A 21122-nucleotide genomic window follows, 5' to 3' on the forward strand; every position below is an offset into this window, starting at 1 on the left:
AAAATCCTGCCTGTTCGGCCATTTTTTCTTTGTAAACTGAAGTTTCACTTTAATGGCAGATTACCTTTGTTCTTTCAAACACTTTCAGTTTGAAATTTTCTGAAAATATCCACAGCCATGGCCAGTGTTTAACCGCCTCCCTCCCGCCTGCCATATAAGGAAATGACGGGCGCAAGGCGGTTCTCTCGTTCTGGGAGGATGTCATATGACGTCCTCCCACTCTAACCGCACATGCGCGCCGCTGGGGGCTCGCAGCGCGGCGATTGGTGGTGCGCTGTGTCCCTGGGACACAGCGGATCACCGATCAATGGAAAGAGCCAATGACATCGGCTCTGTCATGTGATCAGCTTTGTCCAATAACAGCTGATCGCATGTAAATAAGGAAATGCCGGTTATCTGCATTCCTCTCCTCATGAGCTGCCACACTGACAGCTTGTGAGGAGAGGAGATCCGGTAATCGGCATTCCTCAGAGGGGACATGTATACTGATCATCAGGGCACTGATGATCAGTGTAGCCCCAGCAGTGCCACCTGTCAGTGTCCATCAGTGTAATATCAATGCCACATATCAGTGCCTACCAGTGCACATCAATGCCACATATCAGTGCCCATCTGAGCTGCCTTTCAGTGCCATCTATCAGTGCCAGTCAGTGCCACCTATCAGTGCCAGTCAGTGATGTCTATCAGTGCTGCCAAACAGTGCCACCTATCAGTGCCCATCAGTGCCGCCTATCAGTGCGCATCAGTGCCACGTATTAGCGCCGTAAGTGCCGCCTAACAGTGTTAGTCAGTGCCGTCTATCAGTGCCAGTCAGTGCTGCCTATCAATGCCGCCTATCAGTGCCATATATGAATGCTGCCTTTCAGTGCCCATCAGTGATGCCTGTCAATGCCCATCAGTGCCACCTACCAGTGCCTCCTCATCAGTGCCACCTATCAGTGTCCATCAGTGCAGCCTCATTATCACACATCAGTGAAGGAGAAAAATCACTTATTTACAACATTTTATAACAGAAACTAACAAAAAACTTTTTTTTTCAAAATTTTCAGTTGTTTTTGGTTTGTTTAGCACCAAAAGAAAGCTCTATCAGTCTCAAAAAAAAAAAAAAAAATGACATATGACATTGTCATTGCACAATTGTCATTCAAAGTGCGACAGCGCTGAAAGCTGAAAATTGGCCTGGTAAAGAAGGGGGTATAAGTGCCCGATAGGCAAGTGGTTAAACTGCCCATACACAGCTTATATTTTGTCCCTGCCCTACTGAATCAGCTAAAATTTGAGTCATGAGTGGCCCTGTTGGCACCACCCAATTCATGATTGAAAAAGCTGGGTGGAAAATTGTTGGCTGAACAGTGATGGCATCCTAATGCAGGCCATAGATGGGTTGAATTCTGAACAAATTTTCTTTGGAAAATTGGAAATTTCATGCATTTTGTAATCCGATGGTGCCACCATTGATTTTGAAATGTATCCAACCTAGCCTGCAATTTCACCTCACGTTGCTAAAGAAAAGATCTTTTGTTTCCGGGAATCTTCCTTTCTTTCCAGGTCACAGCTAATACTCAAACTTTTTTTTTCGATTATATTTCTTGCATGATTCCCCATCATTGATTAGAAATTAGCTCATTTTTTTTTTGTATTTCCAGAATACCTGATCGCACAAATTTGATGGCCGCACAAAAATCGGCCGATGCTGCTTCCCACTAACGATACGAAATTCGAATGAAAATTCTTAGTTACGATTTTCGAAACAAAAATTGTTTGGAATTCGACCCATGTATGGCCTACATAACAGAAACAATCACTATTCAGATATGAAAACGGCTGCAGGTGTCACAGCTGTTTGAATACAAGAGCCAGCAACAGATGTTCCTCTATCCATGCTATTTAGCGTAGATGGGGAAATCTGTGCATGTATGCAGCTGTACAGTCTTCGACCCTTCCACCCACACCAACCAATGCCAATCATTTCAATCCAACTCAGAGCAAGGTCAAGAAGAACATGTACACACAGCATGTACAGTAGATATACAGTAATGTAGACATCATGCACATACCGTGGCATCGTGATCTTCATAGATCTCCCTGGCTTCTTCATAGTTGCACTGCTCCTCATAACACTCCCTCTCCAGGTTTCCCGGAACGAACATTTCAAAGTCAAACTGGTTGTAAAGCAAGTGTCGTCCCAGGAAGCTGCTGGCGTCCTCCCCATCTTTGAACACTGAAAGAAGGATAAAGAAAAGGACCATCATTCCCTTTACAGTAGTGAATGACCTTTCAGGGACATTTGTCTTTTGGATCAGCACAGCTGAAGTGGCCTTAATAGTCGGTCCTTACAGAACAAAATGTACAAGGAGCACCAATGGTGTGTAAAGTGCATAAAACCATAGCAACCTACAGGGCCATGGATAAGGGGGCACCACCAGTCTTCCTGTATGGGGCCCAGGCAAGCAGGGGGGGGCAGGTAGCTGGGTCAATTGGATGTGGGCACGGAGGGTGATTGGCACGGCGGAGAGGGGCAGAAAATATTGGAACTGATCCCCTGTATGGCTCTACCTGCAGCAGTTGAAAGATTTTTCAGAAAGAGCCATACAGGGGATTGGGTAAATTATGTGCCCCTCCCCTCCAATGCACTGACCACCCTCCCTGTGCACTGTTTCCCCCTACTGCCCAGGGCCCCCCTGTGTGCCCCCACCCCCGCAGTGCTTCCTCTACTTCCCAGCAGCAGCTGCAAGCATGGACCCTTCAGGATAGAGAGTGGGGGAAGGGTCCAGTAAATATGTTACATGTACCAGCCCTCTTCCTTTCTTGAATGAACACAATGAGTGATCAGTACTGATCATTCAGTGTGTTCATTTATAAATTGAGCATAGTAAATAGTTTTTTTTTGGGTGGGTGGTCTTTGATACGTTGGCTGTATGGGGCCCCATGATTTCTAACAGCAGCCCTGGTAACCTATCAGGTTTAAGTTTACCATCCACCATTGTCATTTAAGAAGTTAAAATCTGGATGTCTAACTCTTTGTATATTTTTTGTAGTGTTAGTGAACTAGAGCAGCCTTTCTCAAACAGGATGCCTAGGCACCCTGGGGTGCCTTGAGGTTTCTACAGGGGTGCCTTGGCAAAATGTCTAAAAATTGCCCAAAACTTGTATAAAAGCCAGTGGGTGGAACAAGCCTGCCTTTCAGTTACACAAAGCCACAGGTTTTCATTGTGCACCATTACTACCTTCTAGCCGCCGGCATCCTGACAACCAATGACATCATGAGTTGATAAGGAGGATGTTGGTTGCCTGCACAGCATCCTTGTTTGACCCACTCCTGCCCCTCTACATCAGTGCTGGGTCACATTAGCTCAGTGATGGAGAAACAATGGAATACTAGTCAGTACCAGTGTGCAAAAGTGTATTTGCTTTAGAAGAATAAATCGCCTCTAGTGTTGGGTGTCCTACATTTGTGGATGTTGCTGCGTTATATGAAACTATTACAATAGTTTTTCACATTTTAGAATGGGGTGGCCTTTTAAAATTATGTATAGTCTAGAGGCACCCATTTTAGAATGGGGTGCCTCAAGACTGTCCATATTTTTAAGGGGTTGACTCGGGACTGTCCATCATTTTAAAGGGTGCCTTGACTGAAAAAAGGTTGAGAAACACTGAAATGAGAATCTAGCATGAGGGAGATCATCATGCTGCATGAGGTGGGAGGAATTTGGAACGCAGGTACTAGTAATACACTATGGTGTCCTTTTATGAAACAGAGATCAGCGGCGATCCTAAGGATCATTGCTGATCTCAGATCATTAGTGGTTTAGGAAACAGAGATGGCCTCAATATGACGCTGTTGTTGTTTGTCTTGCATTTTGAAAATGTGTGACTGTCAATGAGAATGTAAACCAACTCTGTGTAAGAGAAGTACCCCGAACCTGAAGTGCCCCGGGCCCCCCTCGAAGGCCTAAATCTGGCCCTGCATACAGCTGATCTTTTCTTCAAGAACTGCCATGTCTTGTTCTGCACTGTCGCTGTGTGGAGGCAGCCATCTTACTAGAGGCAGGGTTTTGCTTCCTCCTCTCAGAGCCTCCACCATGGAAAACAGTGAGTGACATCATCAAATCTCACTCCAAATCTGGTGAGACTCGGGTCATGGGCAGCAGCTCCTTGGATTTTACACTGCTAATATAAACCAATAAACCAGTAGCCACAGGATTACTTAGGCACCTTTGCATATTAGGAAATATACTGCTATTTTTAAGAGGGAGGGGGGAAGAAAAATTTCAGGGTACTGCTTTAAACACAATTAACATTTACCAATTAGATTCCTGCGCATCTCATGCAATGCATGGCTAGGTGGAGGGGTGGTAGCATACTATAAACAACTTCCTGAAAACGACGATTGAAAGAACTGAAATCCAATTAATAGGATGGGCCGGGGAGAGTCAGGCTGGGGAGGAAAGTGATAGATGATGCTGGATGTTTTCCATACAGGAAATGAGGTAGGCTCTGTCTGACTTGTTGCAGCTTCTAATGCACACTGTGAGACGCTCACCGTGTGCAATGAAATTAAATTAGGCAATCTGAGTACAGGAGAGGAGACGGTACAACTGTGCAAGAGGACAGTTAAGGCTCGAGTGCAGCTTTAAGGCTAGATTCACATCTGTGCGGGTGGTGCCGCTGAGGATCTGCGCGAAAATCCATGCAGCCACACCACTTGCACAGAGAAATGCGGACCCGCAGGCGGGTGCCATTAGTTCTAATGGCACGCCGTCCGCACTGGAAAACGCAACCATACCGGGAACTGAGGTTCCCCTGCGGGCTGTGTTTTCAGTAGAAGTGCATGGACTTCTTCCCTGCATGTCACGGGGCACGAGAGTCCATTCAAATGAATGGGCTCTTGTGCCCGCGCAAAACGCAGCCCTCACGGCTGCATATATGTGAACCAGGGCTAATACCTTTTACTTGCTATACTGTTGCAATACTTCTTCATTTGCAATATTGGTTAAATGGTTTTCAGCTGTTAACTGTTATTTTTTTATTAATACTGACCTTGTCTAGTTTGTCTGGATCCCACTAAATTTTTCACACAATGCGGAAGTCCAAATACCACGAAGATCAGCTGGTAGATGAGGACCAATTGTGGAACCAGAATCTGGTATCTGTGAAACAAGGAGTACACATGACATGAGCACATGTTAATTGTTTTCAGCACATATTAATTATTGTGTAACTGCATAACGACGAGCTTCTGGTTATTGCTTGTGTTGTGATTCATTATGAAATAGGAATCATTTCTAGCAGTGCCAAGTACTAATAATGTGAAAAAAATTAAACAAGTGACATTTTCTTTATCTGAATGTAGGGTCATGTTGGTAAAGAAAATAAAATTCAAGAGTCCTCTAAACCAGACTTTTCAGCCCCCTATACTCTGGAAGAATCCTTGGAAATATTTGTTTCTAGCCTCAGGGAATCCCTGCTAAAAGAAATGTTACCTAAAGTTCACAGTACATTAGTATGATCAGTAAACTGTAGATTAGGAATAAGAAGAATACATATTATTATATTATTATACAGGATTTATATACCACCAACAGTTTGCTCAGCGCTTTACAATATAACGGGAGACAATACAGAAACAATACAGTTCAATACAAGAGGGTTATGCAGGCCATAGACGGGCCTTTCGGCTGATAAACGAAAAATTGGTCAGTGCCGTTGCCGATGCTGCCACCAATGTCCACGAAAAACGGCCGTTTTTCGTGGATTTTCCAGCATGACCGATAAAAATAAATGAGAAGATCTGCAAAAAATGGCTGAGAGGGCTGGCCCCACTAACGGCGTGAATATCAGCTGATTTTTCGCGCGGACGCAAATTCAGCCGATAAACAACCCGTCTATGGCCTGCTTTAGGAAGGCCCTGCTCCTTGGAGCTTACAATCTAAGAGATAATTCGGCATACGTAGCATACTGACAGCTGGGCAGATCCTGTCCTATCTGCAGCACGCGGCTCAGTAAACTTTGAAAAACTCTGAAAATCAAAGGAGTTGGGCGCAAATATTTTGTCTGAACAAGGGGTTAAATGTAACCATACAGAAATATGAAAAATGGTATTTCAAATAATAAGATTTATAAGGTACAGAGATGTGTTTGGGTTATGTTGATAAAACTTGTTGGAATGTACAGCTGGTAGTTATGATGTAAGCAACACTGATAGGTGTTACATAATATTACCTATTAAGAAATTTAGGTTGTGGTCACCTGACTAAAGCTTGAACTAGGGCATGATTAATACTGTTGTGTAACAGCAGTGCCGGATTAAGCTGTGGAGGCCCATAGGCAGTCGAAACCTTGCCCCCCCCATTACGGGTTTCTGGAGGTTTCTTGTGCACGCTCTAGTGCACAGCTGTCAACACAAGGCCCACGGGCCGAATATGGCCCTCCAGGCCATTTCATGCAGCCCTTGCACTTCTCCTGCAGGTAACCCCTTGTCTCTACCCCCACCTTGTCTCCTCTGCCAAATCTTGCACCTCTCAACTGCAGCACCCCCTCATCTCTGCCTCCCCTAGTCTCAGCATTCAGCAGACTCTGGTAACTGACTCCACTCCTCCTCCGGTCCTCCTCCAGACCCTGCACTTTCTGCTTTCCAGCTCTGCCCCCGAAAGGGGTGCATGGTGATGTTAGGGAGGGTGTGGGATTCTTGACATATGATGTAATGGGGGGGGGGGGGGTGCTCTGGACATCTAGTCTCACAGATACAACCGGCCCTTTGAGGGCAACCATAATGCTGATATGGCTCGTGATGACATGGAGTTTGACGCCCCTGCTCTAGTGGGATAACATTGGACTAAGTAGTGTATACTTTGGCTGCTGGATGGAGATGAGCATCACTACAGTACATTACACATATGTAGGTTGCACCGATTGTTTTTTTTACAAACTGACAGCTGACAAAAGATGAGCTTTTAAGAGACAAACTGTAATGTGAACCTGATGTCTAGTTTATGTATTTTAATCCCTTTGCGCTGGTGCCTCCCGGCCCTTTAAGAGGTTTCAGAAGCTGGGAGGCTGGGCGAGGTTTTAGGGTCATGTGACCACCGTGATTCGCTGTCACGGCGGTCACATGATCGGAAAAGGTACCGATCGCAAGGGGAGTCATGGACATATGTGCTGGGAGCGTGCAGGGTGCGCGCTCTCAGCACATATGTATTTTCAAATGGTATGCAAATATGTGGCCGCTCGGCATCAAGACCCAGATGCCGAGAGGCCGCATATTTGTGTGTGCTTAGGGTCTAGGGGTTAATATGTTATTAGGTACATTGCATTAATACAGTAATTAATCAATAAAGTCTTTAATGTAACATTTTCGTTTCTTTGAGTTGATTCATTTTTTCTATCTTCTGTAAACAATTTAAGAAAGCTTCTTTCAAGATCAAATCAATATTATTTTGATCCATTGTGGTTGGGCCCTTAAATATATGAGGCCCATAGGCCAGTGCGTTTTTTGTAATCCAGCACTGTGTAACAGAAGCCATGTGCTGGGCTGCATGTCTTGCAACATACAGTGTGCAGCCAATAAAGTGGTGGGGGAGCATGTGCACTCTTTAACCCATTCCTGCCCAGACAAAGGATGGTCCCACGAGACCTATTGGGACACTATGGGCACAGGATCCTCCCTTGGTTCCCCCATGGAACCTGCCGATGCACAAGCACATCCTGAAAGGCTCCCGACCAGGCTCAACCAGGACCCATGAAGTAGTCCATCCAGGGGCGGACTGACAACTCATGGGGCCCCCGGGCAATAGGGGATAATGGGGCCCCTGTGTCCTTGCCCAAACTCAAAAAAGCCTATAAAAAAGGTACCAGGGGCATCTCATAGGGCCCCCTACTGACCCCAGGCCCTCGGGCAGTGCCTGAGTTTCCAAGTGGTCAGTCCGCCCCTGAGTCCATCTTTGACCTGCTTCAGGCCTTATGACAATGGACCCCAAAAGCAGCCTCATCTGGCACCATACAATTCCAGAGGACATCCCTATCTAGAAGGAATAGTCCACGCAAGGAAAGCATTTTAACTGTTTACTGAACACAGGTGAGTTACATATTTACAAAGTTCAGTCATCCTAAAAGTGACAACATGATCTCTGAGGCTGCAAACAATAATGAGAGCAATAAACAGAAGAGAGCCAAGGAACCTGTGCCTTTAAGGGGGGTTTCCATCCCATGCAACAGGGATGCAAATAGTTCATCCAAGGGGAAACTCCAAGATATAGATCTTTATAGCCTTTCTGTAGCTTGGTCCTCCAGACACTTCCCATGATAACCCCTTGATGGCCTCCTGCCAGTCTATTTAATTTAGAGCCCTACTTCCCCAAATGCCCCACATTGGAATAATTAGATGCTACCTCATTCCATATTTATTTATTTCAGGTACTTCTATAGCGCCATCAATTTATGCAGCACTTTACATATATATTGTACATTCACATCAGTCCGTAACCCTCAAGGGATGTACAATCTATGGTCCGTAACTCAGATTCATACATACACATACTAGGGCCAATTTAGACAGGATCCAATTAACTTACCAGCATGTTTTTGGAGTGTGGGAGAAAACCGGAGTACCCGGAGGAAACCCACGCAGGCACAGGGAGAACATGCAAACATCAGGCAGGTGGTGCTGTGGCTGGGATTCGAACCAACAACCCTAGTACTGCTAGACGGAAGTGCTAACCATTTAGCCCATATAGTCATTCCATATGACTACACACCCCACTACTACTCTAAAGCGGGCCATACACGTGTAGATTTTTGGACAAGAATATTGGTAAGAAAAAGTTGTACGCAAAATTCTTTGAACATTCGATGAATGGACGAATGTTGTTCGAAAATTTTCTTTTGGTTTTAACATTTGATTTTAAAATAAATGTAATTTCTGAACGATAACCACATACACTTGGCGAAAATGCGTTTGATCAAGAAAGGTTTTCCTTCCTGCCACTTAGAATTTTCCGTTCATTGCTGACGTAAATGAACATCGATTTGACCCCTGCTAACAATTAGAAAATCAAACTAATATTCTTGAAATTAAAATACTCAAATGAAAATCTATACGTGTATGGCCAACCTAAGTGTATCTAGTGGCTACTTAGGATACTACACTACCCTAAGCCTACTCTCAAGACTAACTATGGTGGCACATAGTGGCCAAACTGGGCACTCCTGTGCCCCTACCATACTCTACCAGGGTTAGGATTGTACATGTAAAAATAAGTGGATACAGAGATCTCCCCTGCTGTGCAATTGTATTCTGACTGAGGGACTCCCATTCCTGTCAGAATACATGGATCAGCACTGCAGCCATTGGCTGATTGAATGCTAGTTTTCTGACAGGAACGTTAGACAGAAACTGGTCTAACCACAGGTGTATTTACCACAAGGCAAAAAGGGCATTTGCCTAGGGCGGCATTTTTCAGGGGGGCAGCACTGCCCCCTGGAAGACGAGACAGAAGAAGGGACACACGCGGCATGTGGACCGGGTGGGATCCAAGAGAGGCTGCGGGCTCCTTGACGGTGTATGCCGAGCCTGACTCTCATTCCAAGGGATGTCTGGAGCTGTGAAGGGGAGTGTCTTTCTCTCTCTCGCTGGGAGGTGGGTGGGGCTAGTGTATGGAGGGTGGTGGTAGTGGAAAGCTCTCTTGGGTGTCTGTGGGGGGGGGGGTGTTGGTTATTGTCAGGCTCTTTCTGTGGGGGGGGGGGGGGCATTTTTGTGTTGCCTAGGGCAGCACAAAACCTAAATACACCACTGGGTCTATCGACTGGCTTATGATGAACAGAGACGGGTACAGGGAACGGATCGAAATGTGGCTGATTCCTGCTGAACCAGATGAATTTTAATACATGTGTATACCCAGCTTAGGTATCTGCCAGGTTATTGGCAGGGGCGGACTGACCATTTGGAAACTCGGGCACTGCCCGAGGGCCTGGGGTCAGTAGGGGGCCCCATGAGATGCCCCTGGTACCATTTTTTTAGGCTTTTTTGAGTGTGGGCAAGGACACAGGGGCCCCATGATCCCCTATTGCCCAGGGGCCCCATGAGTTGTCAGTCCGCCCCTGGTTATTGGTGTTGTGTATGTCTTCAGTGGATAGACATCCCTTTACTTCCTCTCAAGATGACAACTTTGTCTTCTGGTCAGGAATGAGACTAAGGCTCCATGTGCACTGCAGCTGATAAACACGTTCAGGAGCTTTTCTGCATTTTTTTCAGCAGCTCCTGAACTCTCCCTAATGTTTTCCTATGTGTCCATGTACACATCGTCATTTACAGGCATTTACAGGCAGTTGAGTTTACAGTCGTTTTGTTGAATGCACCAAACTTGTGTTCAGGTGTAGATTTTATCAGCGTTTCAAACGCCAAACCCTTGTAAACGCATGTAAATGCGGCTAACCACGTTTATAAGCGTTTGCATTTAGAAGCGTTTTTTAACTGTTCCTTATCCAGATGCTGTCCACAGCCTTTTTTCATCATCAGAAATGCATGCAAAGCGTTTTCCATGTATTTTAGATGGACCCGGTACACCAGTGCAGTCAGTTCCAGGTTTTGCGTGAAGGAAAAAATGGTAAAACGTGCCGCATTATGCTCATGATGGGATCCATAGTGAATACAACCAGAAAAGACAGGTCATCTCAACACATACTGCTCTCTCTGCTTCTGCTCTCTCTATTTCTCTCAAAATGTCTGAAATAGTTAATTATTTACTGTTATTCAGTGCATTCTGGGCATTCTGGAAGGTTTCCTGAGGTTATCTTTAAAAAAAACGCTTCTAAACGCAAATGTGCATAAACGCGGTATGCAAACGTGGCTAAACTGACGTTTTTTAATTACGTTTTCCAGCAGTCAGTTTCCATCGTTCAGAAGAGTTTTCCAAACATCCTGTGTACATGAGCCCTAAATCTCATCTATTGAAAAATATCTAATCATACTTTATTCTCATATTTCCACGGGAAGAATGTTGGACATTCAATCATGTGATCAGCACCAGAGAGATCCACCAGCAGCAGCATTTTCTCCAGATGAGGTGTTTCACTCTATTACTTTTAACCACATCAACAAGACCGCTAAATGCCCAACTCAAGACTAGTCTTTATTTTGTTTTTGATAAAGTGAAGAAAAGTTAAAGCCTCTATCAAGCAGTTATTGCCACCTATGTTCCCAATAGGTAGATTTCCCGTCTTCATGTCAAGATAGGAAGTGGTGGGTCATCCCAAGCCGGGACACTAGCGTTTTTTTAAGCGAAAAAAAAAAACGCTGGAAAAAATGCTCGATAAAAAACTGATAATGGTAGTTTTAGTAGCTTTTTAGTATTTAGCGTTCAGAAGTGTTAGTGTTTTATTAGCGTTTTTACAGTACATGTAGAGGGGGAAAAACGCTAGAAAAAAGCTGTTAGGAGCGTTTTAGTAGCGTTTAGCCTTTTTTTCTGCTGCAAAAACATTCCACAAGAGTGTTTTTTTAGCAAACACATGTCGCAGAATACATTTTGGCCTAAACTTATGACGAAATCTGATTTTTAAAATTTTTTTACTGGGCATATTTAATAGCAAAAAGTTACAAATATTGTTTTTTTCTCAAACTTGTCAGTCTTTTTTGTTTATAGCGCAGAAAATAAAAATCGCAGAGGTGATCAAATACTGCCGAAAGAAAGCTCTATTTGTGGGGAAAAAGGATGTAAATGTCATTTGGGTGCAGCGTTGCATGACTGCGCAATTGTCAGTTAAAGTAACGCGGCGCCGTAATGCAAACAATGGCCTGGTCAGGAAGGGGGGGGGGGGGTAAGTCCTCTGGAGGGCAAGGGGTTAAACTAGAGATGTAAATACTAGGCATTATTTCTGACATCATGAGATTAGTGTGACTCAGTTCTTTCACTATTCCCATGTTCTCCCACATGTGCGCACGGCTCTGCAGTCATGTCCTGTCTGAACTCAGGTGACTATATACCTTCATCACTCATTAATGAGATGCTCATACACACCTTGGAGCTAGGCATTGTGGGTAGGAGTAGAAAAATAGAAACAATTGCCCAACTGCTGGAGTGAAACCAAGAAAACTCCCACACCCCTTTCTATGCCGTTTGAGTTAAAGCATATACTTATCAATGGCTGATAATAGCAGGCTGGAATAAGAAATGCATTGCAATGGAATGCGGAAACAGCCAGCCTAGAGGGCCACTATCATAGAAGAGAGTGCATTAGGATCAGGGCTGTGGATAAGGGGGTACCACCAAGCCTCCTGTATGGGGCCCAGGCAGCTGGGTGAATCAGAAGTGGGCAGGGAGGGTGACTGCGGGGGGCACACTGGGGGGCCTGGGCAGCAGGGGGAAACGTATGGTGTACAGAGAGGGTGATCGGGTGCAGTGGGAGCCAATTACTGGAACCGATCCCCTATATGGCTTCCTCTGCAGCAGCTGAAATCCGGCTTCTTCTCTTCTCCCTCTGTTGGCTTTCAGCTGATGCAGAGAGAGCCATACGGAAGATCGATTCCAGTAATTGGCTCCCACTGCACCCGATCACCCTCCCTGTACACCATACGTTTCCCCCTGCTGTCCAGGCCCCCCAGTATTCCCCCCCCCCCCCCAGTGCTGCTGGCTTCCCTCCTCTCCTTTCCACCAGTAGCTGCAAGTACACAATTGGAACCCTCATGATGGAGAGTGGGGGAAGGGTCCACTAAATATGTCACATTTACCAGGCCCTTCTTTTCCTGAATGAACACAATGACTGATCGGTATTGATCACTCATTGTGTTCATTCATAACTGTGTCCTCTCCTTTCCACCGGCAGCTGCAAGTACACAATAGGATCCCTCATGATGGAGAGTGGGGGAAGGGTCTGGTAAATATGTCACAATTACCAGGCCCTTCCTTTCCTGAATGAAAACAATGACTGATCGGTATTGATCACTTGTTGTGTTCATTCATAACTGTGTCCTCTCCTTTCCACTGGCAGCTGCAAGTACACAATAGGATCCCTCATGATGGAGAGTGGGGGAAGGGTCCGGTAAATATGTCACATTTACCAGGCCCTTCCTTTCCTGAATGAAAACAATGACTGATCGGTATTGATCACTCGTTGTGTTCATTCATAACTGTGTCCTCTCCTTTCCACTGGCAGCAGCAAGTACACAATAGGATCCCTCATGATGGAGAGTGGGGGAAGGGTCCGGTAAATATGTCACATTTACCAGGCCATTCCTTTCCTGAATGAACACAATGACTTACAGTTGCAAGAAAAAGTATGTGAACCCCTTGGGATTCCGTGGAGTTTTGCATGAATTGGGCATAAAATGTGCTCTGAACGTCATCTAAGTCACAACAATAGAAGAACACAGTTTGCTGAACATAATACTACACAAACATGAGATGTTGCCATGGTTTAATTGCACATAACATGTAAACATTCACAGTGCAGGGAGGAAAAAGTATGTGAACCTTTGGACTTAATAACTGGTTGACCCTTCTTTGGCAGCAATAACCTCAACCAAACGTTTCCTGTAGTTGCAGATCAGACCTGCACAACGATCTGGAGTAATTTTGGACCACTCCTCTTCACAAAACTGTTTCAGTGTAGCAATATTCTTGGGATGTCTGGTGTGAATTGCTCTCTTAAGGTCATACCACAGCATTTCAATTGGGTTGAGGTCAGGACTCTGACTGGGCCACTCCAGAAGGCGTATTCTGTGCTGTTGCAGCCATTGTTTTGTTGAATTACTTGTATGCTTTGGGTCATTGTCCTGTTGCATCACCCATCCTCTGCGGAGCTTCAGTTGGCGGACAGATGGTCGTACGTTTTCCTGCAAAATGTCTTGATAAACTCTGGAATTCATTTTCCCATCAATGACAAAAATCCATCCAGGCCCTGAGGCAGGAAAGCAGCCCCAAACCATGATGCTCCCTCCGCCATGTTTTACAGTGGGGATGAGGTTTTGATGTTGGTGTGCTGTGCCTTTTTTTCCACACATAGTGTTGTGTGTTCTTCCCAAACAACTCAATCTTGGTTTCATCTGTCCACAGTATATTTTGCCAGTAGTGCTGTGGAACATCCAGGTGCTCTTTTTCAAACTTCAAACGTGCTGCAATATTCTTTTTGGAAAGCAATGGCTTCCTCCGTGGTGTCCTACCATGTACTCCATTCTTGTTTAATGTTTTCCTTATTGTAGATGTGTCAACAAAAATGTTAGCATGTGCCAGAGGTCTTTAGGTAGGTCTTTAGCTGACACTCTGGGATTCTTCTTTACCTCATGCAGCATTCTACGCTGTGCTCTTGCAGTCATTTTTACAGGACGACCACGCCTAGGGAGAGTAGCAACAGTGCTAAACTTTCTCCATTTGTAGACAGTCTGTCTTACCATGGACACATGAACATCAAGGCTTTTGGAGATACTTTTGTAACCCTTTCCAGCTTCATGCAAGTCAACAATTCTTGATCGTAGGTCTTCTGAGAGCTCTTTTCTGCGAGGCATGGTTTACATCAGACAGTGCTTCTTGAAACCAGTAAACCCAAAACAGGTGTGTGTTTTTTAAGGGCAGGACAGCTGTCAGCAACACATCCAATATCATCACACTGATTGGAGTCCAGGTTGGCTCACTCCTGGCTCCAATTAGCTCTGGGAGAAGTTATTAAGCTAGGGCCTCACATACTTTTTCCTACTTGCACTGTGAATGTTTACATGTTATGTGCAATTAAACCATGGCAACATCTAATGTTTGTGTAGTATTATATTCAGCAGACTGTGTTCTTCTGTTGTTGTGACTTAGATTACATTCAGAGCCCATTTTATGCCCAATTCATGCAAAACTCCACGTAATCCCAAGGGGTTCACATACTTTTTCTTGCAACTGTATCACTTGTTGTGTTCAATCATAACTGTGTTTTTTTTCTTTGTGAGTTGTTTTTTTTTTTGGGGGGGGGGCTTGGGGTTTCTAACAGCAGCCCTGATTAGGATAACTGTGTTAGGTTAGTACATGTAATGTTTGCATTCATTATATAAGAGTACTGTAGATCTAAACCATAACTGGATGACAGTGTATCATAAAAATTTTCTTTTCTTTTATGGCTGGTTCACACTATAGAAACGCAGCCCAGATGCGTTCCGGATGCATTTTCGTATGCGCATTTTTGACACTCTTTTGGCACGTTCTGGTGCGTTTTTATTTGTTTTTCACACGTTTTTGATGTGTTTTTGACGTGTTCATGTGTGTTTTTTATGCATTCCAGTTAATTTTTTCTATTCTCTTTTTCTTCAATTATAGGGCCAGTTCATACTACAAAATTGCACCCCCAATGCATTCCGGATAGTAATTTTAACATATATTTTTACATATATTTGTAAATGCATTCCAAAAATGTAGATTTTTATTTTTAAAGACATAGAGTATATTTGAAATGTATTTTTTAAAATATTTTACATATATTTTGTAATAAAAACGCATTTCTACATGCAGTATATATATATATATATATTTATTGAAATATATTTTGAAACATATTGAATATGGACAAAATTGTAGCATTTCAAATATATGGCAATATATTTGGGAAGAATATGTTAAAAATATATTTCAAATATATTTTTCTTACATGTGGGTGAGAATTTTAAAATAAAAAATGTTGTTAAAATGAGGACAGTACAGGGTGGGGGAAGTAGTGGGCAGGGCTGGTGGTGAATGGTGTGGCAAAATAGTGCTGGCAGTGGGAGGGGCTTCAAACTTGTGCAGGAGTAAGAAGTATGTAATTCGATTTAGCAGGAATGTTGTAAATTACAATATGTTATGTTTGTGTCCACTAAAAATTATTTAAGTGTATTTTTAGTGAAATATAATTTCGATTTTTTTTTTCTTTTGGGGGGCGGGGGTTGGTTTAAGGTAGGCTGTATGGGGCGCCGTGATTTCTAACAGCAGCCCTGCTCCTTATTGGTTTTACTTGCCAAGTTATAGTCAGGATTTGCATAAAAGTCATTTTTGGCTCCTTGTATAATCTTGAAAAAAACTAGAAGGGACCTAGAAATTCTGGGGGAGGTGTGTTTATTGGCACAGGCAGCAGTGAACTATTTCTACAGAGGGCTGCTTTTAGTTCATGCCCCCCCTCCCCCCCACCTTTTAAAGTAGAACTATAGGCAAAACCTTTTTTTCATTTTGAATAGCGTAAGGGAGATTTACCTTTACTTCCTGTCCCATAGCCAAACAGGAAGTGGGAGGCAATCCCTGCAAATTAAGGGAATTCCTTGGGGACCCCCAGGTCACCAGAACTAGTGACCCCATTGGAAAATTTCCCCTCTATTACTTTTCTGGGGACAACTCAAAATTTGAGATTTTCTTTACTGTTACTTTTAATGATAATGGTAAACAGGACAAAAAGAGAGGGTGAATCTTCCTAACGGGGACACAGACAGCAATAAAAACCTGGTGGGGGTTCTAATCCCTCTATATCCAAAACGAAAAAAAAATTACATTTAGTTATACTTTAATAAGATCACGTATAAGGGTCAGTGATTATAGTTATTTGTATTTTTGGTTCTAACATATTTGTGAAACATTTCAGAACTTTTTGGAACAAAGTAGTGGACCTTTGAATAGGATATACACTCACCAGTCACTTTATTAAATACAACTCTTCGATTGCTTGGTAACACAAATCAGCCAATCACATGGCAGCAACTCAATGCATTTAGGTATCTATACGTGGTGAAGACGACTTGCTGAAGTTCAAACTGAGCATCAGAATGAGGAAGAAAGGGGATTTAAGTTACTTTGAAAATGGCATGGTTGTTGGTGCCAGACGGGCTGGTCTGAGTATTTGCAAAACTGCTGATCTACTGGGATTTTTATGTGCACCCATCTCTAGGGTTTAGAGATAATGGTTCGAAAAAGGGAAATATCCAGTGAGCGGCAGTTGTGTGGATGAAAATGCCTTGTTGATGTCAAAGGAGAATGGGCAGACTGGTTCAAGATGATAAAAGGGCAACAGTAACTCAAATAACCACTTGCTACAACCAAGGTATGAAGAATACCATCTCTGAACTCACAACACATCAAACCTTGAAACAGATGGGCTACAGCAGCAGAAGACTACACAGCATAGCAAGGTGTAACTAATAAAGTGGCCGGTGAGTGTAAAGCCTAATGGGCAAGTCAGAGCCCTCTGGGTGAGTACTAATCACCCTGGGAAGTAAAAGAGTACATCAGGCTATGTAGAGCTATTGGACTGGGACATTGATAGAGACTGGTATGCTATAAAAGGCACCTTCTTAATCTCTGCTGACAGGGCAGAATGCTTCACTTCACTCAGTATGAAAAGAGCAGAATACTACAGATATAGTGTACAGAAAGATGGGTCTCAGCACTGTGGTGCTTCCAGGAAGCGAAGAGACACTAAGGGAAGATAGCTTACCCATGATGTGCAATGTGCAGCTTTCACAATTGACTACTACGGTCCGTACACTATATGTGCAAAGTATGCCAAGAGACACCAGTTAGTATGTCTATGTGATGTGATCTGTCACTGCCATCTTGAAGAACAACAGTAAAGTACAGAAGCTATAACTTTATGTGAACATTTGTTTCTTGTGAATATAAAGGCTAATGGCCGGGGATAGAGTGAGAAGACTAATGGCAAAGAGTTGGACACAATATGGCGAAGGCTAAGAACTACCAGCAGGGGGTTGTAGACCTAGACAAGAACAAGGATAGGAGCTGTGATTTGGCACCAACAAGCGGCCAATCAGAAGCTCTGATGGGGATTTTTTTTCTTGGCCTGCAAGTAATTGGAAAATATACAATGTGGCCCACACACAAAATTTGGAGACCCCTGCTTAAAAGGCATTATAAACCTTCCTACCTGCATCTCTTTTTCATCTGCATAAGATGTGCATTTTGTCATTCAGATTTGTGTTATAGCACATTCATTCACAGAACTCTGTGAATGAATAATGCGGCCGTGTGGGCGGAGCCCTGCATGGCCATGTTCTTTTCAAATTATGACAGTGGGTTTGAGGTGCCCGGTCCCCGGCCCACTGTCACAATTAGAAGGGGGATCGGGCATAGACTGCAGGAACAGAAACACGTTACACGTTACACACTAAAAATGGAAGGAATATGTAACATGTTCCCAAAGGTGAACTTAGCTTTTAACAGATAGATCACCATTCAGGTTCATATCATTAGCATGCCCACATTTGTGATGCAATACAGAGGAAACTGCAAGTCATGCATAGTGAATAGGGACAAGCTAGCTGCAGCAATACATGGATACAACGATCAACCAAGACACTAAAATGTGCAGCCACATGTGAGCCCATCATTACAAGGTATAGTAAACAAACAACACAGGAAATATATATCCATTAAAAAAAACAGAAACATTTGAAAAAATACAATGCCCTTAAAGAAATTGCCATTTCTCGTGCTATGTGGGATGCTGGGAGTGCAACAACAGGCAGCAAATGATTAATGAATGGGCAGAAAAAATGTTGCTTCATTCTGTACACAATGTGATCTAAGAACCCAACTGGTAAATGAAGGGGAAGAGCAGACAGGTTTGGTCTGAGGTTGCATTCACACATAGGCGTTTTAAATCTCGGGCAGAGTCGCCAAAATTCTGCTCATAATTTCAAAACGCTCTGCTAAAGTGACAAATCACTGAACTGCATGCTCAGGTGCCATTCATTTTAATGGCACCTGAAAATGTGGTGCGGTTCTGCCACGATTGGGGCACGATAAATTGCACTGCAATCGTGGCAAACTGCATCGCGCTAAGCATGTCGCCCCAAAAGAAGTTCAGAACCACACCGGGTTTTTGGGTGCCATTAAAATGAATGGCATCTGAACTTGCGGTTCCGTGATTTGTCGTTTTAGCAGAGCGTTTTAATAATCATGGACAGAATCAGGCAATTCTGCCCACGATTCAAAACACCCATGTGTGAATGCAGCTTGAGGGACTGGTGTCCCCCTTTGCAAACCTGGCACTTATCATTTTGGCCCAAATCAATAGGTCATAGCAGGGGCGTCCCTAGGGTTGGTGTCACCCGGTGCGGTAACACTTAGTGTCACCCCTCAGACGATCCCCGCAGGATGGATCGGATCTGCGGATTGAGCATAATGGATCAGAGTCCAATACATTATGCTCCCCAATCCGCAGATCTGACCCATCCTGCGGGGATCGTCGGCTTGCAACCTATACAGGGGTAACTGATCTCTCCACGAAAAGGTACGTTTTAAAGAAAGCCGACGATCCCCACAAAATGGATCGGATCTGCGGATTGGGGAACATAATGTGTCGGACTCTGATCCATTATACTCAATCCGTCATTCATCCTGCGGGGATCGTTGGCTTGCTATAAAATGTACCTTTTCGTGGAGCGGGTCTGGTGTCACCCCGTGCAATAGGTGTCACCCAGTGCAGCACGCACCTGCCGCACCTGCCTAGGGATGCCACTGGGTCATAGAGAAGACCAACTATGCTCTGGCCAGACCTGATGGCACTGTCAAATCTGACAAAGCAACTATTATGCTAGAAATCTAAAGCTTTTTAGTTGCAGATGCTCGGTGGACTTTTTCCATGAATAGATAATAACAGATATTTAAAGAGCATATTAGCTGGTCTCATATTTCCCATAAATAATATTATTATTATTATTATACAGGATTTATATAGCGCCAACAGTTTGCTCAGCACTTTACAATATCAAAATGAACTGGATATATTTAGGGATTCAGCATTTCAAAATACACCTATCATAAAAAAGAATTGCTTTAACTGCTGTCTAATAGAAGTTTTATACCCAAACACACCGCTAGATTGGACTACCAAAGTGCTACTGACATTATGGGGTTGATTTACGAAAACTGGAGAGTGCAAAATCAGGGGCAGCTCTGCACAGAAGCCAATCAACTTCCAGTCTTTTTGTCACAGCTTAAAAGAACAAGCTGATTGGCTATCATGCACAGCTGCACCAGATTTTGCACCACCAGCTTTTAGTAAATCAACCCCTATGTATCATATGCATAAAACACATAGCCTGCGATATTATATATAGTATATAATATTTATATATAAGGTCACCTTTTAAAAATGTTACATGTTATATCCATATTTAGGCTATAACATGTAACAAGTTCAAGTAGACCCCCTTGGCCAACCTTCCCTGTGACAGCGGGTTCTTCTCCTCCACAGCCGCTGTCACATTTGTAATCGCCGAGGCTGTGCAGGGCTCCACCCACTCATTCATTTAAAATGATGAGTGAATGAATAAACTACAAGTCTCATCTGACATGGTGGCAGACGGACTTATAGCTTCAATGGACTGTGAGCAATCAGCATTTCTGAAACTAATAGCCCAGGGGTGTCAAACTGGCAGCCCTCCAGCTGTTGCAAAACTACAAGTCCCATCATGCCTTTGCCTTTGGAAGTCATGCTTGTAACTGTCTATCTTACAATGCCTCATGGGATTTGTAGTTTGGCAACAGCTGGAGGGTCGCCAGTTTGACACCCGTGTAAGCCTGTACCGAGATAAGGGCACAGAGCTGTAGGCAGTGTCTGCAGGAGCATGACTTTGCATCCATGATCCACTGATCACAGCTGCAATGCTTTGATACATTATTAAAATTTTAAAACATATTTTAAAGGATAAAAAAATAACAAATTCATATATTTTTGCAGGGGAAAAAAAGTGGATTTATTATTTTTTGCACAGGAGCCATCCTGTGAAAAAAAATAATAAATGCACTTTTTTTCCCTGCAAAAAGTATGGATCCTGTGAAAAAAATAATAAATCCACTTTTTTTTCCATGCAAAAATATATGCATTTGTTATTTTTTTATCCTTTAAAATATGTTTTAAAATTTTAATAATGTATCAAAGTTAAAAAATAGTATAAAATAATCACCCTTTGCTTGCCTTGCTGCAAGCCTATAGGAAACCTCCAGACAGAACTGTTTTGATGGAGTGGGTATGAGTCACAATTTCTGGTGAAGCGGATCATTACCTCCCCCCCCACCCAATTTTTCTTTACTCCCCCTTACTGAGTGGTGTGCTGCGCACATTTCAGATACTCACCCAGAGGTTCCAGTTTTTCCCCCTGAGATCCCTCTTGT

The 21122-nt window shown here is 43.6% G+C and overlaps 1 protein-coding gene across 1 annotated transcript in view; it reads right to left on the reverse strand.

The window, feature by feature from the left end:
- The window catches only part of PRRG4 (proline rich and Gla domain 4), a 47144-nt gene that overhangs the window by 21450 nt on the left and 4572 nt on the right, over positions 1–21122 (reverse strand). The window contains exons 2-3 of the mRNA XM_089675886.1: positions 5041–5150; positions 2058–2221 (exon numbers count right to left, since the gene is read on the reverse strand). Of these exons, the coding sequence (XP_089532012.1) occupies positions 2058–2221; positions 5041–5150 (274 nt within the window). The remainder of the gene's footprint in view (positions 1–2057; positions 2222–5040; positions 5151–21122) is intronic.

The sequence above is a fragment of the Staurois parvus genome, unplaced genomic scaffold (genome assembly GCF_062004578.1).
Source record: "Staurois parvus isolate SC_StPar_1 unplaced genomic scaffold, SC_StPar_1.0 ptg000159l, whole genome shotgun sequence".
NCBI lineage: Eukaryota > Metazoa > Chordata > Amphibia > Anura > Ranidae > Staurois > Staurois parvus.